The following is a 20,628-nucleotide window of genomic DNA, read 5'->3' as shown; positions in this document are numbered from 1 at the left end:
GTGAAGCCAATTTGATTAAAAAGGAGTCCAAAGCCCAGTTTAATGGCAGTCGTCAAATTGCAGCTCCGAACTCACAAATACGAATAACATTTCTCCTTTTCACGTTGCTAGCATGCAGGTGACACCCCACATTTTTCTAAGTCAAGTTTAAAATCAGAACAAAGAGTGAGCACGTGTTCACCACGTTTCTCACTTAAACTCCCTGTTGGGGGTTTTTTCTTTTCATGAAGCCAAATCCTAACTGTAATGGTGGTGACACCACGCCGTGTTGGTACACCGGTTGACTGACGGTACTAAGGATCATGCACCAGTGTTCTTGGTTGGGCTCTTCTCCACAGAAGAAGACGTGGTTTCTGGTCCCCGCTGCCCCACCGGGAGTGCGCACGGGTCTTCGCCCCCGTGCCAGTCCGCACCGCTCCGTGGGGCCAGGAGTTTGGGGGGGGACCAGTGTGGATGGCCCTGTACCATCACCTTCCTAGAGGACAACAGGTGATGTCACTGCCATCTCTTCTGAAACTTTCAAGCTCCACAAGCTTCACCTGCCTTCTTCAAAATGAGAGTTTATTTTAACGATAATAGCTCCTATTTAAGCAGCTCTCGCCAAACCTTTTTATTACAAAGCATCTACCCCTCTCCAGGAATTTCTGGGAGTCTGTCTCACCTGCAGTAAGGGAGGACATGAGGTCGTGAGCCGCCTCTCTGCAGCTTCCTCTGGTTTCCCACTCTCTCTTTAGCTCCTACCGCCGTCTCCCGGGGAGCATCCCACTGATGTCCTGGTCCCCTCAGAACACCAAAGCTGGGTGCTGAAATGTAGGGACATGGAGGGGGTGCTTCACTCCCCATCTCGTGATGACGTTAGATGCCAAAATTCCTGCGTGTGCTGGGGGCACTTACAGAATCTTCGATGAAACGGTCCATTCCGGTGTCTGGTTTTAGTCTGTGTCTAGGGTGCAGACACATGTCCGGGCAGGGCCAGGACGTGACAAACCGCAGACCCTGCACTAAGCTGACTCTCCTAACCATGAGGCCTGGGAACGGGGTCCACGCTGTCCTTCCCTGCGCTCCTCTTAGCTCCTCAGAATGAGTCTCCTTTCACGGCGCAACTCAGACCCTCAAACCAAGGCTCTTGTCGTGGGCCCGCCTTGCCTGCTTATCCGCCTTGCCGATGCATGTGTTAATCCTGGCTTTGCACGTGGCTGGGACTCAAGCTGGGGCCTCACTTTCCCTATATACAAAGGGAGGAAATAGGACTGACATTGCCAAAGACTCATTTCTCCATCTTTACCAGGACTGAAAACAACATAGTATAGGAGTTCAATTTCCCATATAATCTCCCCAAGGCCATAAGAAGTGTAATTAGCATTCACAAGTTTTCAGGCCCTAAACAGATGTAACCCCGTTAACTTTTTTCCCCTTGAACTGAGACAGGAATAGATGCCATCCACCTAATATGTGCCTAAGCCACTCAGAGAGGGTTTTCTATGATTAAATGAGCAAAAGTAGCCACAGAGAGAGAAGTTTAAAGAATATGGAACAAAAATTATTTACATAACTCAAATGAAGGGAATAAATTCTGGTTTATGAATGCTTTACTGCTTCTGGAGCTCTTTCTGATGATAATTTTTCAGAACCTACTTTGACAGGTCCAATAGGAGCATGTGCCAATGCTTTTTTCCTATCAGAAGCACTAATAATAGAAATGTAGGTTTCATAGAAAAAATATATACACACATAATGATAATTCAAAGCTTGGCTTGTATGTACAGTAGATACACTTCTGGTGTTGTTTGCCTAGACTGGTAGGAGCCGGCACCTCCCCTACCTTCCCCAAACACACACACACACACACACACACACACACACACACACACACACACACACACACACACACACACTTACTCTGGTGAAATGCCCCTTCTCTGGGAGGAGAAATGACTGGAATCAAGCTGCCCTCTAGCAGCCTCCCAGAGAGATGGTTTTGAGCTCTTGCTGCTTGAATCCCTAATGCCACCCTCCTGAATGCTCAGTTGGCCAAAACCTCCTTTGAGCTACCTAACATCTGCCCCCTTTTTTCCTTCAAAGTCAGGATCAGTCTCTATTGCTTGTAATTCAAGAATCCTGATGATGTATACATTATATTTTTAAATGGTTATTTGGAAAGGATGCTCATTATAAATGCGTGTCTTTTTTTTTAACGTAATTAAATCAGTATTTCTTCAAGTATGTTCTCTGCTTTTCATCCCTTGTTGGTCTATTATGTTAGGCTAAGGGCTGAGGATACTCGCATAATGGATTGAAGAGTGGGCTGGATGAGCTAATGCACCATAACATAAGGACTTCGAAAACATCCCTATATTAAATCAGAAATATGTTGCCCGTGAGTTTCTATGTATGTCTGCTTACATGCCATCCTTCTGAGAACTTGAGAAGGCTTGGAGGGAGCCCATCTGAGGTCTTCACAGAACCCTCTTGAACAGGACAATTTTCTTTCACTTGCTTTTACCTCAAGCAGCCCAGTAGTAAGTTGAAAGAATAGGTATTTTCTGAAGAGGGTACGGTTTGCTCAAAAATCCTGGTTTTATACAGAATCCTGATTTGCCTCAAAACTCTAAGCCCACTGGATCTCCCTCAAAGGGTCCACATGGTAGACCCACTTTCACTGCAACCTGGATTGGCCGGAGAAACTTTTCTTCCGAGCCCAGTTAAATCTAGAAGCATTTGGATCAACCCATAAATGGGCTTGAGCATCGCACATAAAATTCAAAGAGGCCCGCCAAACACTGAGGCTCCTCCTTAGTTGTAGGTGGCATAGAGCACACAATTTTTTCTTCACTATGGACAGGATATTCCAACGTACACCAAAGACTAGACCACCACAAAGTTGGCTGAGGTGGCAGGATCTTGTGCTTTCCCAGGATTTATCTTCTACCCCTCAGCACGATGTATTTTACCAGGTATCCAGAGAAGCTCATGACACCTGTGCTCCAGGTCTTATGAGCATATATCATCCTCAATGTGTTAGACCAGCATGATGCCCTGTACAATGGTGAGATGACCGAAGTCTGGTATCAAGAATTATATTCTGGCACACGGAGGGTTAATGGAACATTAAGAGAAGACAGTCTTTAATGTGGCTTATTGATAAACTGACACTACAGGTGCCCTCTCCTTACTTGAATAAAGAAAAAACAAAAAAGCACTGGCCAAATTAATAGCTACCTACTGATTTGCTCCAAGAAAGAGAACTTGTCTGACAACAGCTACAGTTAGAATCGGCATCTGATTAAATTAATGAACCTAATGCTGTCACTCTTCGAGCCCTATCTTTCTCTTGCACATGCCAAATATCATTTAAGTCTGGATGTGATAAAAATCACACCCTTGCTGCTTCTAAAGCTTTTGATGGTGGGACTTACCTTGGCAAATCATTTGGTACTTCTTGCCAGAATAACTCTTCTTCTATGTATCATGGATCCAATGTGGGGATGTTGCCAGAGACAATGAAGAAATCAATTCTGACTCTTCACTGGGAAGATAGCTAGACGATGGATTCATTCCTATAGCATACACTTTGTCCAGTAGATCACAATGGTTTCAGAAACTTGTATTTGTTCAGACTGTTGCCAGATGATTTCCCAAATGCCTAGTGGTTTCCTTTCTGTAATGCACTGTTACCCTAGTAAGTGGAGCCTCAAAGGAAGATTTGGGAAACATATTTATGGTATTACAGAGTTCTTCACCTTAGGGGTCTTTCATTTATATCTGTGCATGGCAGTTTGGTGAGGGCCTTGATACTCTGTCTTGGTGGCTCTGGTCAGGCTTTTCCACTGTTACTGTTATACATATCAAGTAGGACTTACATGGGTTGTCCACATTTTTGGTCCTAAGCCAAACTGACATTCAGCTGATATGCATTGCTGTGGCTGTATCAGTTGTATACACCGGCATCTATTTTTCTTGATCAAGACCTGTGAGGTCCTAGTTCAATTTTTCAGCATCATTTCAAGCTCTGGGACCCTGTGACTTACTGGCCCCCACCAAAGATTTCTGTAGGCCAAACTATTCTGATTACACTGGACCTGATCCCTATTATGATAACTGTTTCCACCTTGTCTCCAGTTGTTAATTACTGCAAAGTGCTGCTTTTTAAGCCTCTAGTAGCCCCAAGATTCTGACGTCTCTATTGAAATAAGGGGCCCATTTTAACTACAGCATTTCCCAGCTTATAGAGAAGAGTCATTAAAATGCTTTCCATGTCCTCCACAAAATATTAGCAAACCAAATTCAATAATACATTAAAAGGATCATACACCATGATCAAGTGGGATTTATTCTAGGGATGCAAGGATGGTTCAACATCAGACAATCAATGTGATACACCCATATTGCCAAACGAAGGATAAAAATCATATCACTTCAATAGATGTAGAAAAATCATTTGACAAAATTCAATATCCATTTATAATAAAAACTCTCAACAAAGAGGGTATCAAGGAAACATACCTTGATGGTATATATGACAAGGCATATATGACAAGCCCACAGCTAACATTATACCCAATGGGGAAAACTTGAAAGCTTTTCCTCTAAGATCAGTAACAAGGATGCCCACTCTTGTTATTTTTGTTAACAAATTATTGGAAGTCCTAGCCAGAGCAATTAGGCAAGAAAAAGAAATAAAAAGGATCCAAATTGGAAAGAAGTAAAATTGTCTCTATTTGCAGATGACATGATATTATATACAGAAAACCCCAAAGACTCCACAAAAAAATCTGTTAGAACAAATTCAGTAAAGTTGCAGGGTACAAAATCAATATACAAATTCTGTTGTATTTCTATACACTAATTAATAATGAACTACCAGAAAGAGAAATCAAGAAAAAGAATCCCATTTGCAATTGTATCAAAAAGAACAAAATACCTAGGAATAAATTCAACCAAAGAGGTGAAAGAACTGTACACTGAAAACTATCAATATAAGACACTGATGAAAGAAACTGAAGACACAAATAAATGGAAAGACATTATATGCTCATGTATTAGAAAAATTAACATTGTTAGAATGTCCATACCACTCAATCTACAGATTCAGTGCAATCCCTATCAAAATTAAATGGCATTTTTCACAGATATAGAAAAAACAATCCTAAAATTTGTACAGCACAACAAAATACCCTGAATAACCAAAGCAATCTTGAGAAGAACAAAGCTGGAGGCATCACACTCCCTGATTTCAAACTATACTACAAAGCTACAGTAATCAACACAGTATGGTATTGGAATAAAACCAGACACATAGATCAATGGAACAGAACAAGCGAGCCCAGAAATAAATCCACACATATATATTGTTTAATTTATGACAAAGAAGCCAAGAACATACAATGGCAAAAGGACAGTTTCCTCAATATATGGTGTTAGGAAAACTGGATAGTCGCATGTACAAGAAGAAACTAGACCACTGTCTTACACCATACACAAAAATGAACTTAAAATGGATTAAAGATTTGAATGAAAGACCTGAAACCATGAAACTAGAAGAAAACAGGTGGTATGCTCTTTGACATCAATTCTGGTGATGATTTTTTGGGTTTGACACCAAAAGTAGAGGCAACAAAAGTAAAAATAAAAAAGTGGGACTACATCAAACTAAAAAGCTCCTGCACAGCAAAGAAAACCATCAACAAATGAAAAGGCAACCTACTGAATGGAAGAAAATATTTGCAAATCACATATCTGATAAGGGGCTAATTAATATCCAAAATATATAAAGAACTCATCAAATCATTAGCAAAAAAAAATCTGATTTTAAAATGGGCAGAGGATTTGAATACACATTTTTCCAAAGAAGATATAGAGATGGCTAATATGTATATGAAAAGACGTTCAACATCACTAATCACCAGGGAAATGCAAACCAAAACCATGAGATAACATGTTAGAATGTCTATAATCAAAAATACAAGAAATAACAAATGTTGGTGAGGATGTGAAGAACAGGAAACTTTGTGCACTGCTAATGGGAATGCAAACTGGTGCAACCACTATGGAAACAGTATGGAGGTTCCTAAAATATTAAAAATAGAACCACCAAATGATCCAGCAATCACACTTCTGGGTATTTGAAGAAAATAAAAACCAATTTGAAAAGATATATACAGCCCTACTGCAGCAATATGTACTATATCCAAGACATGTAAACAACTAAGTGTCCACTGGCAGATAAGTGGATAAAGAAAACACACACACACACACACACACACACACACACACACACACACAAGCTATAAAAGAGAATAAAATCTTACCATTTCCAACAACATGGATGGACCTCAGGGGCATTATGCTAAGTGAAATAAGTCAGATAGAGAAAGATAAATACCATATGATCTCACTTATATATGGAATCTAAAACAAAACAAAACACAAACAAGCTCATAGATACAGAGAATAGATTGGTCGTTGCCAGAGGTGGGGGATGGAGGGGTGGACAAAATGGGTGAAGGGGGTCAAAAGGTATGAATTTTCAGTTATAAAATAAGTCATGGGAATATAATGTACAGCATAGTGACTATAGTTAATAACACTGTACTGCATATTTGAAAGATGCTAAGAGAGTAAATCTTAAAAGTTCTTATCACAAGAAAAAAAACTTTTGTAACTAGGTATGGTGATTTACTGTGGTGATCATTTTGCAATATATACAAACATTATTACCTTGTACACCTGAAACTAATATAATGTTATATGTAAATTACACCTCAATTTTAAAAATGCTTTTCATTGATGCTACTAATCCCTTCACCAATCTATTTCTCAAGGCCTTAGTGAAAGGAGGTTCACCAATAGGTCCTCTTGGGAGACTTAGGAGATCATTAGGATTAGGATGGTCAGATTGCACATGACAAATCCACTCCCATATTCCCAACTTTGTAAATCTTTGAATACCTTTATATTATCTCAAGGAATGTTTGTGTTCTCAATTTCATTTAATGTGTGTCATTATCAAGTCTACATTTCAGTCAACTAACTGAACCAACTAGCAGAATCATTTTCAGCTGCTCAAGGCAGCACATTAAATGCAGGATCTGTGGCAAGTGCACCCCCATCAGTCAAGTCTGCCCAATCCCAAATTACACTTTTCCATCCTCAGTACAACATTTTCAGAATTCCATATGTTTTCCTCAGATGTTGCCAATGTAAATGAGCAAAGTCTAGACTTCTTTTGGTGGGAGTCTTCTCCTGCTGGGTTTGCCCTCTTAACTGTATCCACCACAGCTCCTCTCCATGCTGGTCTCTGATATGATGCCTATAGAGATCGTGAGATGTCATCTGGGAGGAGCAGGAGGAGATGGAGTGAGGTCATTACCGGATCTTCACCTAAGGCAGTAACAGCCTCTTTAGGCAGGAAGAGCTCCTGTTTTGATGAGCAAGGAAGGACTTGCCAACTGTGCTGGTTTGCCTGTGGATGAGGGGTTTCCTGGGACACAGGACTGTCAGAACTCAAGACTAGTTTAGGGTATCACAAGTCCTCCAAATCTCCCTACACATAGATCCCCATTCCAAATCAACATCCTCCTGTTTCCTGGTCAATACTCTTCACTTTCACATGAGAGTCCTGGTGCGGCTATGAATGCAACCAGCAGGATGAAGTATGACCTTGGGTTTCTGTTACTTCAGCCTTATAGCGAGTAAGGGAGAAGAGACTCTTTTAGCAAAAGTAGAGGCATTTTTTTCTAGTGTTATACGGTGACTTGAGCTGAGAATTTAAGCCTTTGAGCCTAAACTATCTCTCTTTATGAATCCATCTCTGTAGAAGCAACCAACCTATTCCACAGTCCTGGATTTCCTCACTTTATACTGTTATATGGCAGCACCCACTTATCAGCCAAAACCTTCCTATCCTTAGATAATGCAACACATCCATTTTTTACTTCATGTTTGTGTTTTGGGGGTCCCAAAGATATTTTGCTACATTAATTTTTATTAACTTTACATTTTTACCATTCGTATTTAGGTCTTTAATCCATCTAAAGTCTTGCTTTTTATATAGGGTGAGGTGGTAGGTCCATGAGGTAGGTCAGCTGTCCCAATCCTGTTACTAAACACTCTATTCTTTATGTGATGATTTTTGTGCTAATTCTGTAACTGATATATTCAGGGGGTCTGTCTGTGAGCTGTTCTATTCCATTATTCTATATGTTCTCATGACTTTGATGTATATGCAAATATCTTTGATGTAAATGTGAAAAAGCTGGAGGCTTAGTATGAACAAAATGATGTAAAAATATCTCAATACTTTTTATAATATTCTGGATATGTCGGTTTAAATAAAATATATTAACATGAATTCCACCTGTTTCTTCTTTTTATGAGGCCACAGGAATTACTCATGTGACTCACTTTGTTTTCTTCCGCTTCGACAGTGCTGTTCTAACTGTACTCCAGTGAATAGAGAACAGACTACGGAGAAAGGTAAACACGGATTTAGAGTCCTCCTCCTTCACTTATGAGCTCTGTGGACTTGGCACATTACTTAAACTACCTACTTCCTAAGGGAACTGCGGGGACTACATTAAATAGGATAAGGTATATAGACTGCCTGGTACCTGGTTAAGTAATCATCCAACGTTCGTTTCATTATCTTTCTCTGAGGACAAGAAGTGGCTCATTCATAACAGTATACAGCAAATACGACTACACATATATTAAATGCATGAATTTCATAGTGAAATTCGCTACTGAAATATTTTTAAAATTCCAAATTCCCTATCATATGACTGCCAAGACCCAGCATTGTCATTTTTATGTGTAACAATATTTTAAGAAAAAAAGACAATTATTTTATAATTTTATTCATTCACTGTTTCTATGCTTTAATAAATCTTTGCATAAGTAAATACATTTAGATAGAGCTACAAGACAACATGGAAACTAGACGAGAAATAGGCATTCTGGATCTTTTCAAAATAACTATATTGAGGAAACCCTTGACTAAACGTTACCGTCAGAAATACCCCTACCCCTTCTACTGACACCTAAAACAACTTGTGTAACCTTCAACTTTTAATGAAATCATGTACTACTATAGTTTACCTTGAACACCTTCTTACACTCTTTAAAAGCATTACTTCAAAAACAAGAGTCTCCATATAATTCTATAAATAAATAGTAAATGTTACTGCACCTGAGCTTAAGAATTTACAGTTGTTTCCATTGGTTCAATTATTAACTTCGAAAGTAAAACCTGAAATTAACATTCATTTCTGGGCTGTAACTACTGATAGTAATTAGAATATTTTAATATCTGATGTAAAGATAATTTCTGATATTGGGGAAGTGGTTACAAAACTTTCTTCAAACCCAGAGGAAAGTGAGTTTGCTGTAACACAATGAGCTCTTAATTACCTGAGCTTATCAAGGGGACTTTAGGCCAGGTCACTCAGTTGGGAACCCAGCTTGCCTTGACTCTGGGGATGTTTGTCTGAAGACGTCAACTCCACAGGCAGCCCTTTCTCAAGAAGCTCACCCACTCTTCTCAGCTCTGCCCACTTCTCAGGCTGTGCTCAGCTGAAGGCACCAACCTCAGGATAGGGCCATGGTCCACAAAGTCCCAGCAGCAATGGTGTGGAGCTGAGACAGGGTACTTGGTCAGGGGGAAAGAAAGGTGCTTTTACGAAGGGATTTCTGACTGAGGACCAAGGTGATAAGGAGATGGAACAATGTCGAAAGAACATTAAAATCTAAGTCTGCACAAGGCATTGTAAACAGCAGTGGTCTTTCTTAGAAATGTTAGAATTCAGCTGCACAAAAAGAACAGGTATAATCTAGGATTGGAATAAAAATACCTGAGGAGTTGTTTTTCTCTAGGCAACAGAGTAAGTGTTGTTTCTGTTTTTAGCAAAAGTTCGCCTATGCCTAAATTCATTTTGATCTTTTTTTTACAAAGTAGATTTTTAATGAAATGAACAACAAAAGAATTATGGGTTTTAATACTGATATCAATTTATTACTAATTTTAGTCTTCCCCTTAGCTCCCTATATAAAAATGATGGGTTTCTCAGTAGTAGTTACAATAGCTTTTAAACAGAACTTGGGCAAAATAATTAAGATAGAAACCATAAATAACCATAAAGTAAATGAAGCAAAATTATCTAGTGAGATGTTTACCCTAAAGTATATTAATATTCTTCCATAAATTTTTAGATTGTTAAAGTAAAATTATCTTACTCTAGTATATTATGAATCATTATAAAAGATTCCAATCTTTGAAAATTATGAAAGATTTCAAGACCTCATTAATGGAGTTAGAAATATCAGCTATTAAGCTACTAGTCAAGTTTGGTCTGTATTTTCTGGGCCTCTTCAGGCCAAGAATAACAATCGGGTAGAATTTGCTCATAATCAGTGCTATACATCTGAGAGTAGACAAATGCTTCCTTGTCTTGGGGTTCAGGATAAACTGTGGCTGTCTTTTCTTGGTATGCATCTTTCACAATCTAGAAATAAGAAAAGAATATTAATTATTTTAATGGATAGAGATGATGGTCAGCACATGTCAGAAATTTTTTATCTGTTTCATCAACAGATGAATGGATAAAGAAGGTATGGTACATATATATATAATGGAATACTACTCAGTCATAAAAAAGAACAAAATAATGCCATTTTCAGCAACGTGGATGGACCTAGAGATGATCACACTAAGTGAAGTAAGTCAGAAAGAGAAAGACAAATACCATATGATATCACTTATATGTGGAATTTAAAATATGACACAAATGAACTTATCTACAAAACAGAAACAGAATTACGGACATAGAGAACAGACTTGTGGTTGCCAAGGGGGAATGAGGGGCCAGGGAGAGATGGATTGGGATTAGCAGATGCAAACTATTATATATAGAATGGATAAACAACAAGGTCATACTGTATAGCACAGAGAACTATATTCAGCATCCTATGATAAACCAAAATGGAAAAGAGTATAAAAAAAAAGAATGTGTATATATATATATATATATATATATATATATATATATATGTTTAACTGAATCACTTTGCTATACAGCAGAAATTAACACAACATTGTAAATCAACTATACCTCAATTAAAAAAAAGAATTTTTTTATGTATCAAAAAATTAAGTTCTAATTTATATCTTGTCTGTTTCCAAAAAATTAAGTGTATTATAATAAGAACACATAATCACAAAGAAGATATAAAGTGAAAATGCAATTATAAATCATGTAACAAGAGTAGACTACGATATCAGCAAGAAAGGAAAGTGTGAATAGTACAGATTTACTCATGGGTGATCCTACCAGAATTTCTCAGATAAGTCAGTCTTAACAGCCTTGAAATGACTTGACAGATAATTAACTGAACTAAATACCTTAAAATCCCTGCTAAGTTTGAACAGGGTAGTATCTACCCTGCAGTTTCAGCAATCCCGATTCCGACCACGGCCTCCTACGGAACCTCTTTCTCTTTCCCAGGGTCTCCTGATTCTAATCAGCGGGGCTCTGGAGCCAGTCTCCGTGCTCTGTGCCTTGCTGGTATCACAGAACCTTGTCTCCACGTCTTTGTGGGGAACGCTCAGTGCTGGCTTTCTCCTTTCAGAGCTGTCTCCTGCCATGTCATTCTTTTCCTAACCTTACTTGGGTCCATGTGGTTGCACATTATGCTTTTACCCTTTAAAAATCAAAAACGAACTAAAAAAACTTTGTCTCAAATCAATTTCCCCGAAGTCAATTTCAAACCTTCCCGTGTCAAGTCTCCATTTGACTCTCATCACTCTGCTGAGAAAATTCCAACTGATCAAAGAGAACGATCTCAATTTCTCTTTTCCTCAACTCAAACGGTCTCCTCCATATCTTCAAACATTCTCTTCCCCTGCTTTCTTTGAAGAATGGATTCTCCCTGTTGTCAAAATTAATCACTCCATATGTGCCCTTTAATTCACTCCAGTTTTTAAGAAAGCAATCATTAAGGAGCTACTTGTATGACAGACTTATTTGAATAAGCGTGATTTTGAAGAATATCAGAATGATTAAGTATCTCTTCTCAATGTAAAATTATGCATTTATGAAAAAATTAAAGTTATAAAGACTGTGCTGTATTATGGAAAAGTGTTTATGAAAAAAGCATGATCAAAAGTATGTGAATACACCCTTACATGTTATTACAACAGTGTTAGAAAAGAAAGCAAACAAATGAAAACAGACTGCAAGCAAACACACACGCCAAAATGATGACAATGCTTGTTTCAGAAAAGTAGAATACCAGGTATTTTCCTCTTTTCTATTTTTCAGAGTGCCTACGATGTGGTATTACTATGTTTTTAACAGATATTCTTGAGTTACAATTCACTGACCACAAAATTCAACAGTTTTAACGTATAATCCAATTATTTCTATAAATTCAGAGTTGGGCAACTGTTACCACATCCAGTTTCAGAACATTTCCATCACCCCAAAAAGTTCCCCTGTGCCTCTTTTGCGAAGGCTGTATCACTTTTATAATAAAATGTTCTGTTTCATTCCTGACGGACTCTGCGGAAATCCATTCCTCTTTCTGCTCCCAGGACACACCGTATTAACGATGCTCTCTCTCAGTGAAATCTTCACTCTCTCCTTCTCGTCAATGCCAGACTCTCTGGAAGATGAGAGCTTCACCTGTTACCACATGTAGATGATCCCCCACCTCTATATCCAGCCTCTCTTTAAGTTTCAGTCATCACCATCTACTTGTTAGAATTGTACATTTGAACGTACTGGATTGGCCAAAAAGTTCGTTCGAGTTTTTCTGTAAGACGTTACGAAAAACCAGAACGAACCTTTTGGCCAACCCGCTCCCACGGATACCACAAACCTGCAGTCTACTTATATCACCTTCCTTCCTGAAGCTGATTCTTTGTCCAGGTTTCCCAATTTCTGTTTATCCACTCAGCGTTCGTTCCTCTTTCTAGTTGTCATATCTGAGTTTTTCATACTCTCCTGCTGTCCCTCGTCTTCTTACTTACCTCTCTGATCATATGCTACTCCTTTGCACTGAAACCTTCAAAATGAACTTAAAGTGATAATGTGATGTTCAGTGTATTAATAATTCAAACTAGTTTAAAACTAGTAGATACAAATTAGGAGAAAACATAAGCATACTCTTTCCTAAATAGATAACCAAGCAGATTATCTGAAGTTTTTTTTTGAAGGATTACTTGGTTTTTGAAGCATCTACCCTGAATCAACAAAATAAATCATGACATATGAAATCTAAATGGTGTTGTTCTGATAAACTTGCTAGTAGCTTTGGTTTTCAGCCAGGAGCAAATTTGCCTCCAAGGGGACATCTGGCAATGAATGGAGACATTTTCGGTTGTCACACCTGTTGCAGAGGCTACTGGCATCTGGTGAATAAGGGCCACGGATGCTGCTAAACATCTGACAATGCCCAAGACAGCCCCCGTGACAAAGAGTTACCCAGACACGTGTGCGGAGCGTTGAGGTTGAGAAACCCTAGTTTCAACATATAACGACTATCGTGGGCTGAAATATGTCACCTGAAAATGTTGATGCCTTAACCTCTAGTACCTCAGAGTGGGGCTGTATTTGGAGATAGGACCTTTAAACAGATAATTAAGTTAAAATGATGCTATTCCAGCGGGCTCTAACCCAAGTTGACTGGTGTCCTTGTAAGAACGGAAAACTTGGACACACAAAGAGACCCCAGGGATGTGCAAACACAGAGGAAAGGCCACACGAGGACCCAGCAAGAAGGTGGTCATCGACAAGCCAAGGAGAGGCCTCCAAAGAAACCAGACCTGCCAACCCCTTCATCTTAGATCTCTAGCCACCGTGAGAAAATAAATTTCTGTTATCTAAGTCACCCAGTTTGTGGCAGTTTGTTATGGCAGCCTTAGTAAATGAATACAACTAGGCTGCAAAAAGAGTCAGTTTCTCTCTCGTCTTAGTTGTAGAAAATGTAGGTTCTTCTTGGCTAGTTCCTTGAAGAGCTCACCCGCCACCCCAGCCAGCTTTGAGTTCTCTGTTCTCACTGTTTCGCTTTCTGCCCAGTATAATCAACTGTGATTTTCAAGGTGCCACACATCCACAGAGACATGGATAAGGCAGGTGGTTCAAGGTCTGTCACTCTACCATATGTGCAATACTGTGGTGACTATCTCAGTGTCATATGGAAGATACCAACCAAAAAAAAGGCCAAGTGGAGGAGGCTTAGCTGAAATGAAACCCTGATGAATTATCTGAATTATGGGAGAGAAAAAGGATGGGGAAATTAATGATTCAAACCATTTCTAAGGATCAAACATAGTTCCTAAGCTCTGCCGAAGCACCAGGCCTCGTTTCTCTGACTTCTGACATAATAAGTTGATACAGATATTTCAAGGAAGTGGATTTTTAATACCTAAACATGCACATTCAGCCACAGGTGGAAGGGAAAATAATGAGACTTCAACAAGTGTGGTTTTACCTTTTCTGCAATTTTCAGAGAAACATCTCTAATGGTGTCCAAAGGAGGATAAAGCCGGCCCTCTTCCAAGTGTTTATCTGATACTTGCTGAGCTATAACCTTAAAAAAAAAAAAAAAAAAAAAAGACAAAAAAATACTTCATACCATAGAATGTGGTAGTTGTGAGGATAATGGTGAACGGTCGTGGATAAAAGAAGATCCCATTAACGCCATCACCCAATTGCATCTCTCCCTTTCTCAATGGAAAAACTGAGCTCAGAGAGGCTTGGTGACCGGTGGGAGAAGACAAATAGTGAAATAGATGGGGATGAGCATCTGGGTTTCCTCTTAACCCAGTTCCTTTTCTATGGTACCATGAAATGCTGGCAGCTTTCTTGTTTGATGCACTAGAGGGACGGGGGAAGAAGGGTAAGGAAGGCAGAGGAGGATGAGAAAAGTGATGGAAACAGACCCTGAAAACAGAGGAGGAGAGGCTGGTCAGGCCTTGCTCCCAGCTCACATACTCCTGCACGGGGGGCAGAGCAGGAGGCTGAGAGAGCTACTTCTGACTCACATGGCAAGCAGGATACAGATTCTGGATTATCCAAATCACCTAACTAGCCTCAGCCTTGGCTGTCCCCAAGCCATTCCCTATTTCTAAAGGAAACAGTGTAGACATGAAAATGGGCTACAAGGGTAGATCTTATGTTAAATATTCTTATCACACACACATTCATAATAATAATAAAGAGGGTGGGAAAAAACTTCTGGAGGTGATAGATTTGTTTATGGCATGGATTCTGGTGATGGTTTCAAAGGTGTATACTTACTTATCTCTAAATTCATCAAGTTGTAAGATATACGGCTTTTTGTTATGTCAATCACACCTCAATAAAGTAGCTTAAAAGCATGAGGCAAATTGACATTATGTGCTTCCTGATGTGATTCACTGAGAAGGATTCAATTATTAGGGAAACCTAAACCAAACCCTATAACCATACAACTTAAACTAAATCATGAGGAACATTGTAAAAAACAACTGGCCTGTACTCTTCAAAATGTCATTGCCACAAAAGAAACAGAAAGGCTGAAATGCTCTTGCAGATGAAAAGAGTAGTCTAGAGTCTATAAAGGTCCTTTTTATGGATAACTGGCAAATTTGAATTTGGATTATACGTTAGATAATAGTATTATATCAACGTTAAAGTTACCTGGGTTTTCAGTTATCCAGTGACTTACATGAATCGGTTTCCTCCAGATGCAGTTGTCAGTGGGGATCCCGCTAGAGCCCTCTGGGCAGATAGCAGAAAGGGTGGGGCGAGGAGAATGCGAGAACACAGAGCAGGTGACTTAGGAGGAGGCTGTGAGGGTAGGAGGCCCAGGTTTGCCTTCCAGATGTGAACAGGAGGGAGGGGACAGTGTTCCAGGCTGTGCACAGACCGCTCAGGGCCAGCAGGGCTGACCCCAGGGAGCATCAGAGGTCCAGGGGGACTGTCCAGAGGACCGAGAAAGCCAAAAATCTCTTTGTGATATAAAAATGTGCAGGAATAGTCTTTGAGATTGGTGCCAATCCATGAGATTACTAGCTCCATAAGAGATCCAATTAGAACTTTGACAATAAGCCTAACAGCTACTAGATTTGGGGTGGGCAAACAAAACATTCAGCTAGATCTCTTACATGCTACTTTTGTTAACTACAAAATATAATCTAGACAAGAACTTTCTTCTTTTTGCCCCCTCTAGAGCTGTGTCTGTGGTATTGTATTTATTCTCACTGAAAATACTACTGACTACTAGTTCTATTTAATTCAATAAGTATTTACTAAGTTTCTGCTACGTGCTTTAGTATTGCGCTAGTGCTACTGGTGTTTTGAAAGAAGTATATGGGAGACCTTCCGTCTTTACAGAAGGTAACATACAATTTAAATATAAGGCAAGACTTGATTGTTTACTACGTGAAACTCTCGAGAGCATAATACAACTAGGAATCAAATGAAGTGTTTGCTAAAGACAGCCATGGCTAAGGAGAAAGATCAAAGTGAGTCAGAGAGGCCACAAAAGGACCCAAGGACGAGGTGGGACTTAAGCCGCGAGCTGAAGACAGGCTTAGACAGGTGGGGAGTGAGTCTCGGGGTTTTCCAGGCAGGATGATACACAGGGCAGTTACATATGGGTGTTCACATGCCTGGTGTGTTTAAAGGCTTTGGGCTGAGGGCGGATAAAAAGAACATCAGGCTTCTAAGCTTCCGTGCCTGCTTAGAAAGGGGGTGTCACGAACAGAAACGCGGATATTGAGGGCGAGGGGAGATAAGAAATGGTTTTCCACATCTGTATTTAAGGAAATAGCAGGGCATTTTGGTGGAAATACCCATCAGGTCACTGGAGATGTGGTGAAAGATAAGAATAGGGATACACAGATTTGGCCCCTTTTAGGATGACGAGAATGGAAATAAGAGAATGCGTGAGATCTCTGAAAGTAGACTTTAAAAGGAAAGAGAAAAGTGAGGACAAAAAAATGAATACTAGGAAGAAGCTTAGTCGAAAGGAACTTGAGGGACTTCCCTGGCGGTCGAGTGGTTAAGACTTCGCCTTCCAATGCAGGGGTAGGGGTTCGATCCCTGGTCGGGGAGCTGGGATCCCACATGCCTTGCGGCCAGAGGCCCAAAACATAGAACAGAAGCAGTGCTGTGACAGGTTCAATAAAGACTTTTAAAAAAATGGTCCACATCAAAAAAATCTTAAAAAAAAAAGGGGGTGGGTGGACTTGAAAGGGAGACAAAGAAAACAATGAGGTGGCATGAAAAACAAGAATATCGTGTTGAAGCCTAAGAGGAGAACGGTGGAAAGGCCAAGATTCAGCCAGAGAGATAGCTGGCTATGATAAGAATAACACCAGTAACCTCACCACGTCTTACTGTTTTCCTTCAAAGGTGTTTGAGAGTGATTATTACTTTCCCTGGGTAGATTTACTGGAAAGACTTTTTTTTTTCATGAAATTTGTCACTAGAGGGTGCTGGAGTTATTTAGGAAAGAAAACACTGGCTTCCACGAGTAAAAAGATCATCTTTCTTCTGATGTGTCTGCTATAAAAGACAATGACTACATTTCCCTTAATGTAAGAACAACTTTGAAAAGCCCTGCGAAGTAATTAGACATCTACTTGGCTTTACAAGATTTCTTAAGTCAAAGAAGCTCTAAGACACCAGCCGTCATGCTTTTAATGCAGTGAAGAAAAAGAAAGGAGCATTAGAGCTGGCCGACCTCTGTTCTCACAGAATGACACCAAGGCGCGAAACCCCGGGTTTAGGCTCCTTGAGATCACACCAATAACATACAAATCTTTCACAACGCCAAGAATAGCCTGTTTGCATGATGAAGATATGTGAACATTAATCAGGTTTTATTTGGTTGGGTTTAGTTAGCGTGTTGTACAGTGGTTTAATTTCAAGAGAAGAAATTCACTCAAATTTCTCCTTCATGAATTGCATCCTCCTCAGACGTATCAATCTGGGGAACATTCCGATTACCCAAAGCTCATGATTTTACAAATATCGGTCCAACCACTGTATCATCCCCCTGAGGCTTGGGAGGCAAGGGGAACTGATGCGAGCCTTAGGTTCACAGTACCTCTTGTGCCTTTGTCTCTGACCTAAGAGTTTTGTGTCTTTTGCCAGCATCTGTGAATCTGTGGCAGGCTGACTTGCTAGCCTGCAGGTAAGGTGAAATTTCAGACCCTTCACAGTTCTAAACAGCAGCTTAATAGAGCATCCCTACCGGCTCTGCTCTGTGCTCTTCTGTGAATCCTTCCTGAAGGCCCGCAGAAGAGCCCACTTCCGTCCTTTTCATGACTTTACAAACCCCGAATTCTCTGTTTTAATTTCTTCTCTGCTTGAAACACTAGAGTGGTTTCTGTATTCTGCACTGCACCCTGAATAGCAAACACTTCACTATACCAAATCAGACTGTCATTTTTTTTTCCATAATGCTTATATTAGTACAGTACTACAAAGATTATTAGATAGATATGTAGATAGATAGATATTGGAGGTATGTTCTTTTTTTTAACTTTTTATTCTATATTGGAGCATAGTTGATTAACAATGTTGTGTTAGTTTCAGGTGTACAAAAAAGTGGTTCAGCTATACATATACATGTATCTATTCTTTTTCAAATTCTTTTCCCAGTTAGGTTGTTACAGAATATTGAGCAGAGTTTCCTGTGCTATACAGTAGGTACTTGTTGGTTATCCATTTTAAATATAGCAGTGACATGTCAATCCCAAACTCCCTAACTATCCCTCCCCCCACCCTTCCCGCCCCGGTAACCATAAGTTCGTTCTCTAACAGACTGTCATTTTAAATCTTCAAAATGCCATCATCGGGAATTCCCTGGCAGTCCAGTGGTTAGGATTCGGTGCTTTCACTGCTGGGGCCCAGGTTCAACCCCTGGTTGGGGAACTAAGATCCCGCAAGCCACGCAGTGTGGCCAAAAAAAAAACAAACAAAAAAATGCCATCATCTAGGTAGGTTCTCCATGGAGAAATATTTACCACTTCCTCCATAATTTGGAAACAAAATTTTTATTGTCTCATTACTGTCACAGAACATAATAGAAAGTGTGAAGATTTAAAAAAAAAAAAAAAAAGGTTTGTTTTCTCATACCCTGTTGATGGGAATGTAAATTGGTGTAGCCACTGTGGAAAACAGTATGGAGGTTCCTCAAAAAACGAAAAGTAAAACTACCACATGACCCAGCAATTCCACTCCTGGGTATATATCCAGACAAAACTATAATTTGAAAAGATACTTGCACCCCTATGTTCAGAGCAACATCGTTTACAATTGCCAAGATATGGAAGCAACCTAAGTGTCCATTAACAAGTGAATGGATAAATAAGATGTGGTATATATGTACAATGAAATACTACTCAGCCATAAAAAAGAATGAAATTTTGCCATTTGCAGCAACATGGATGGACTTGGAGGGCATTATGCTAAGTGAAATAAGTCAGACAGAGAAAGACAAATACTGTCTGATGTCACTTATATGTGGAATCTAAAAAATACAACAAACTAGTGAATATGACAAAGAAGAAACAGACTCATAGATATAGAGAACAAACTAGTGGTTACCAGTGGGGAGAGGAAAGGGGGGAGGGGCAATATAGGGGTAGGGGAGTAAAAGGTACAAACTTTTAGGTATAAAATAAGCTACAAGGACATATTGTACAGCACGGGGAATACAGCCAATATTTTATAATAGCTATAGATGGAGTATACCTTTGAAAATTGTGCATCACTATGCTGTACACCTGTAACTAATATAATATTGTACATCAACTGTACTGCAATTTAAAAAAAGCCCTCTTCTAAGAAATCAGAACATAGTCTTTCTGCTGGCTACTGAAGAACACTCTTTACTAGTGACTCAATGTGAACTTACTACCCATCCCTTACTCTCTACTGGGAAAGATTTGATCTTCTTTGGACTTTACACCTTCTAGGGAGTGAGCTGGGATACTAAATAAATAAAACAGTAGACAACCTACAATGAGCTGATCTGAGATTTTACATCCTTGGCAAACGTAGAGTATTTTACAATACCTCAGCAATGGTGAGAAAAATCTTATCCGTGATATGCCTCAGTCCACACGCCACCACACCAAGAGCAACTCCAGGAAACACATAGGAATTGTTGCCTTGGCCAGGATATAGGGTCTGTCCACTTGGCAGAGTGACAGGGTCAAAAGGACTGCCACTGGCAAAAATGGCACGACCCTGCAACACAGACACACAACTGTAAAAAGGAGGCAGGCTATCTTCAAACAAATGGATCGTAAGAGAGTAATTCAAGTACTGAGTAGTTAGAAAGAAGTCTGATTTTTCTTTGACTTCCTAGTAAGTGTGAGCAAGCTATCATGATGCTGGCAGTAAGTTCTGGAGTGAGTGATTATTTCTGTTCTCTGTCTTCCTCTCTACTCCTAGGAGAAGCATGCAAAGCACAGGAGACCCCAAGACCACCATCCTGTTGCTGGCAGTGGTCCAACCCACGGGCCCATCAACCATCTCTAGACTACAGACTTCCACTTACAGGCTTCTGAAGACAAAAAGCGTATGTTAATGTTTGAATCTTGGAAAGGATGACATTTTAGGTTACAGTTTA

General features: G+C 39.7%; 1 protein-coding gene across 2 annotated transcripts in view; it reads right to left on the bottom strand.

Moving 5' to 3' along the window:
• Positions 1-8,834: 8,834 nt before the first annotated feature.
• Positions 8,835-20,628, bottom strand: part of ME1 (malic enzyme 1) — a 183,677-nt gene continuing 171,883 nt past the window's right edge. Inside the window, exons 12-14 of one of the 2 annotated variants that reach the window (XM_082474214.1) lie at positions 20,070-20,243; positions 14,488-14,586; positions 8,835-10,499 (exon numbers count right to left, since the gene is read on the bottom strand). In XM_082474214.1, the coding sequence (XP_082330340.1) occupies positions 10,332-10,499; positions 14,488-14,586; positions 20,070-20,243 (441 nt within the window). In that variant the 3' untranslated portion in view covers positions 8,835-10,331. The remainder of the gene's footprint in view (positions 10,500-14,487; positions 14,587-20,069; positions 20,244-20,628) is intronic. The other variant, XM_082474215.1, reaches the window with a different exon arrangement.

Source organism: Balaenoptera physalus (assembly GCF_965194825.1).
Source record: "Balaenoptera physalus genome assembly, chromosome: 9".
In the NCBI taxonomy this organism is placed as follows: Eukaryota; Metazoa; Chordata; class Mammalia; order Artiodactyla; family Balaenopteridae; genus Balaenoptera; species Balaenoptera physalus.
Note: the sequence above shows the minus strand (reverse complement) of the source record. Positions and strands in the feature narration are given on the sequence as shown.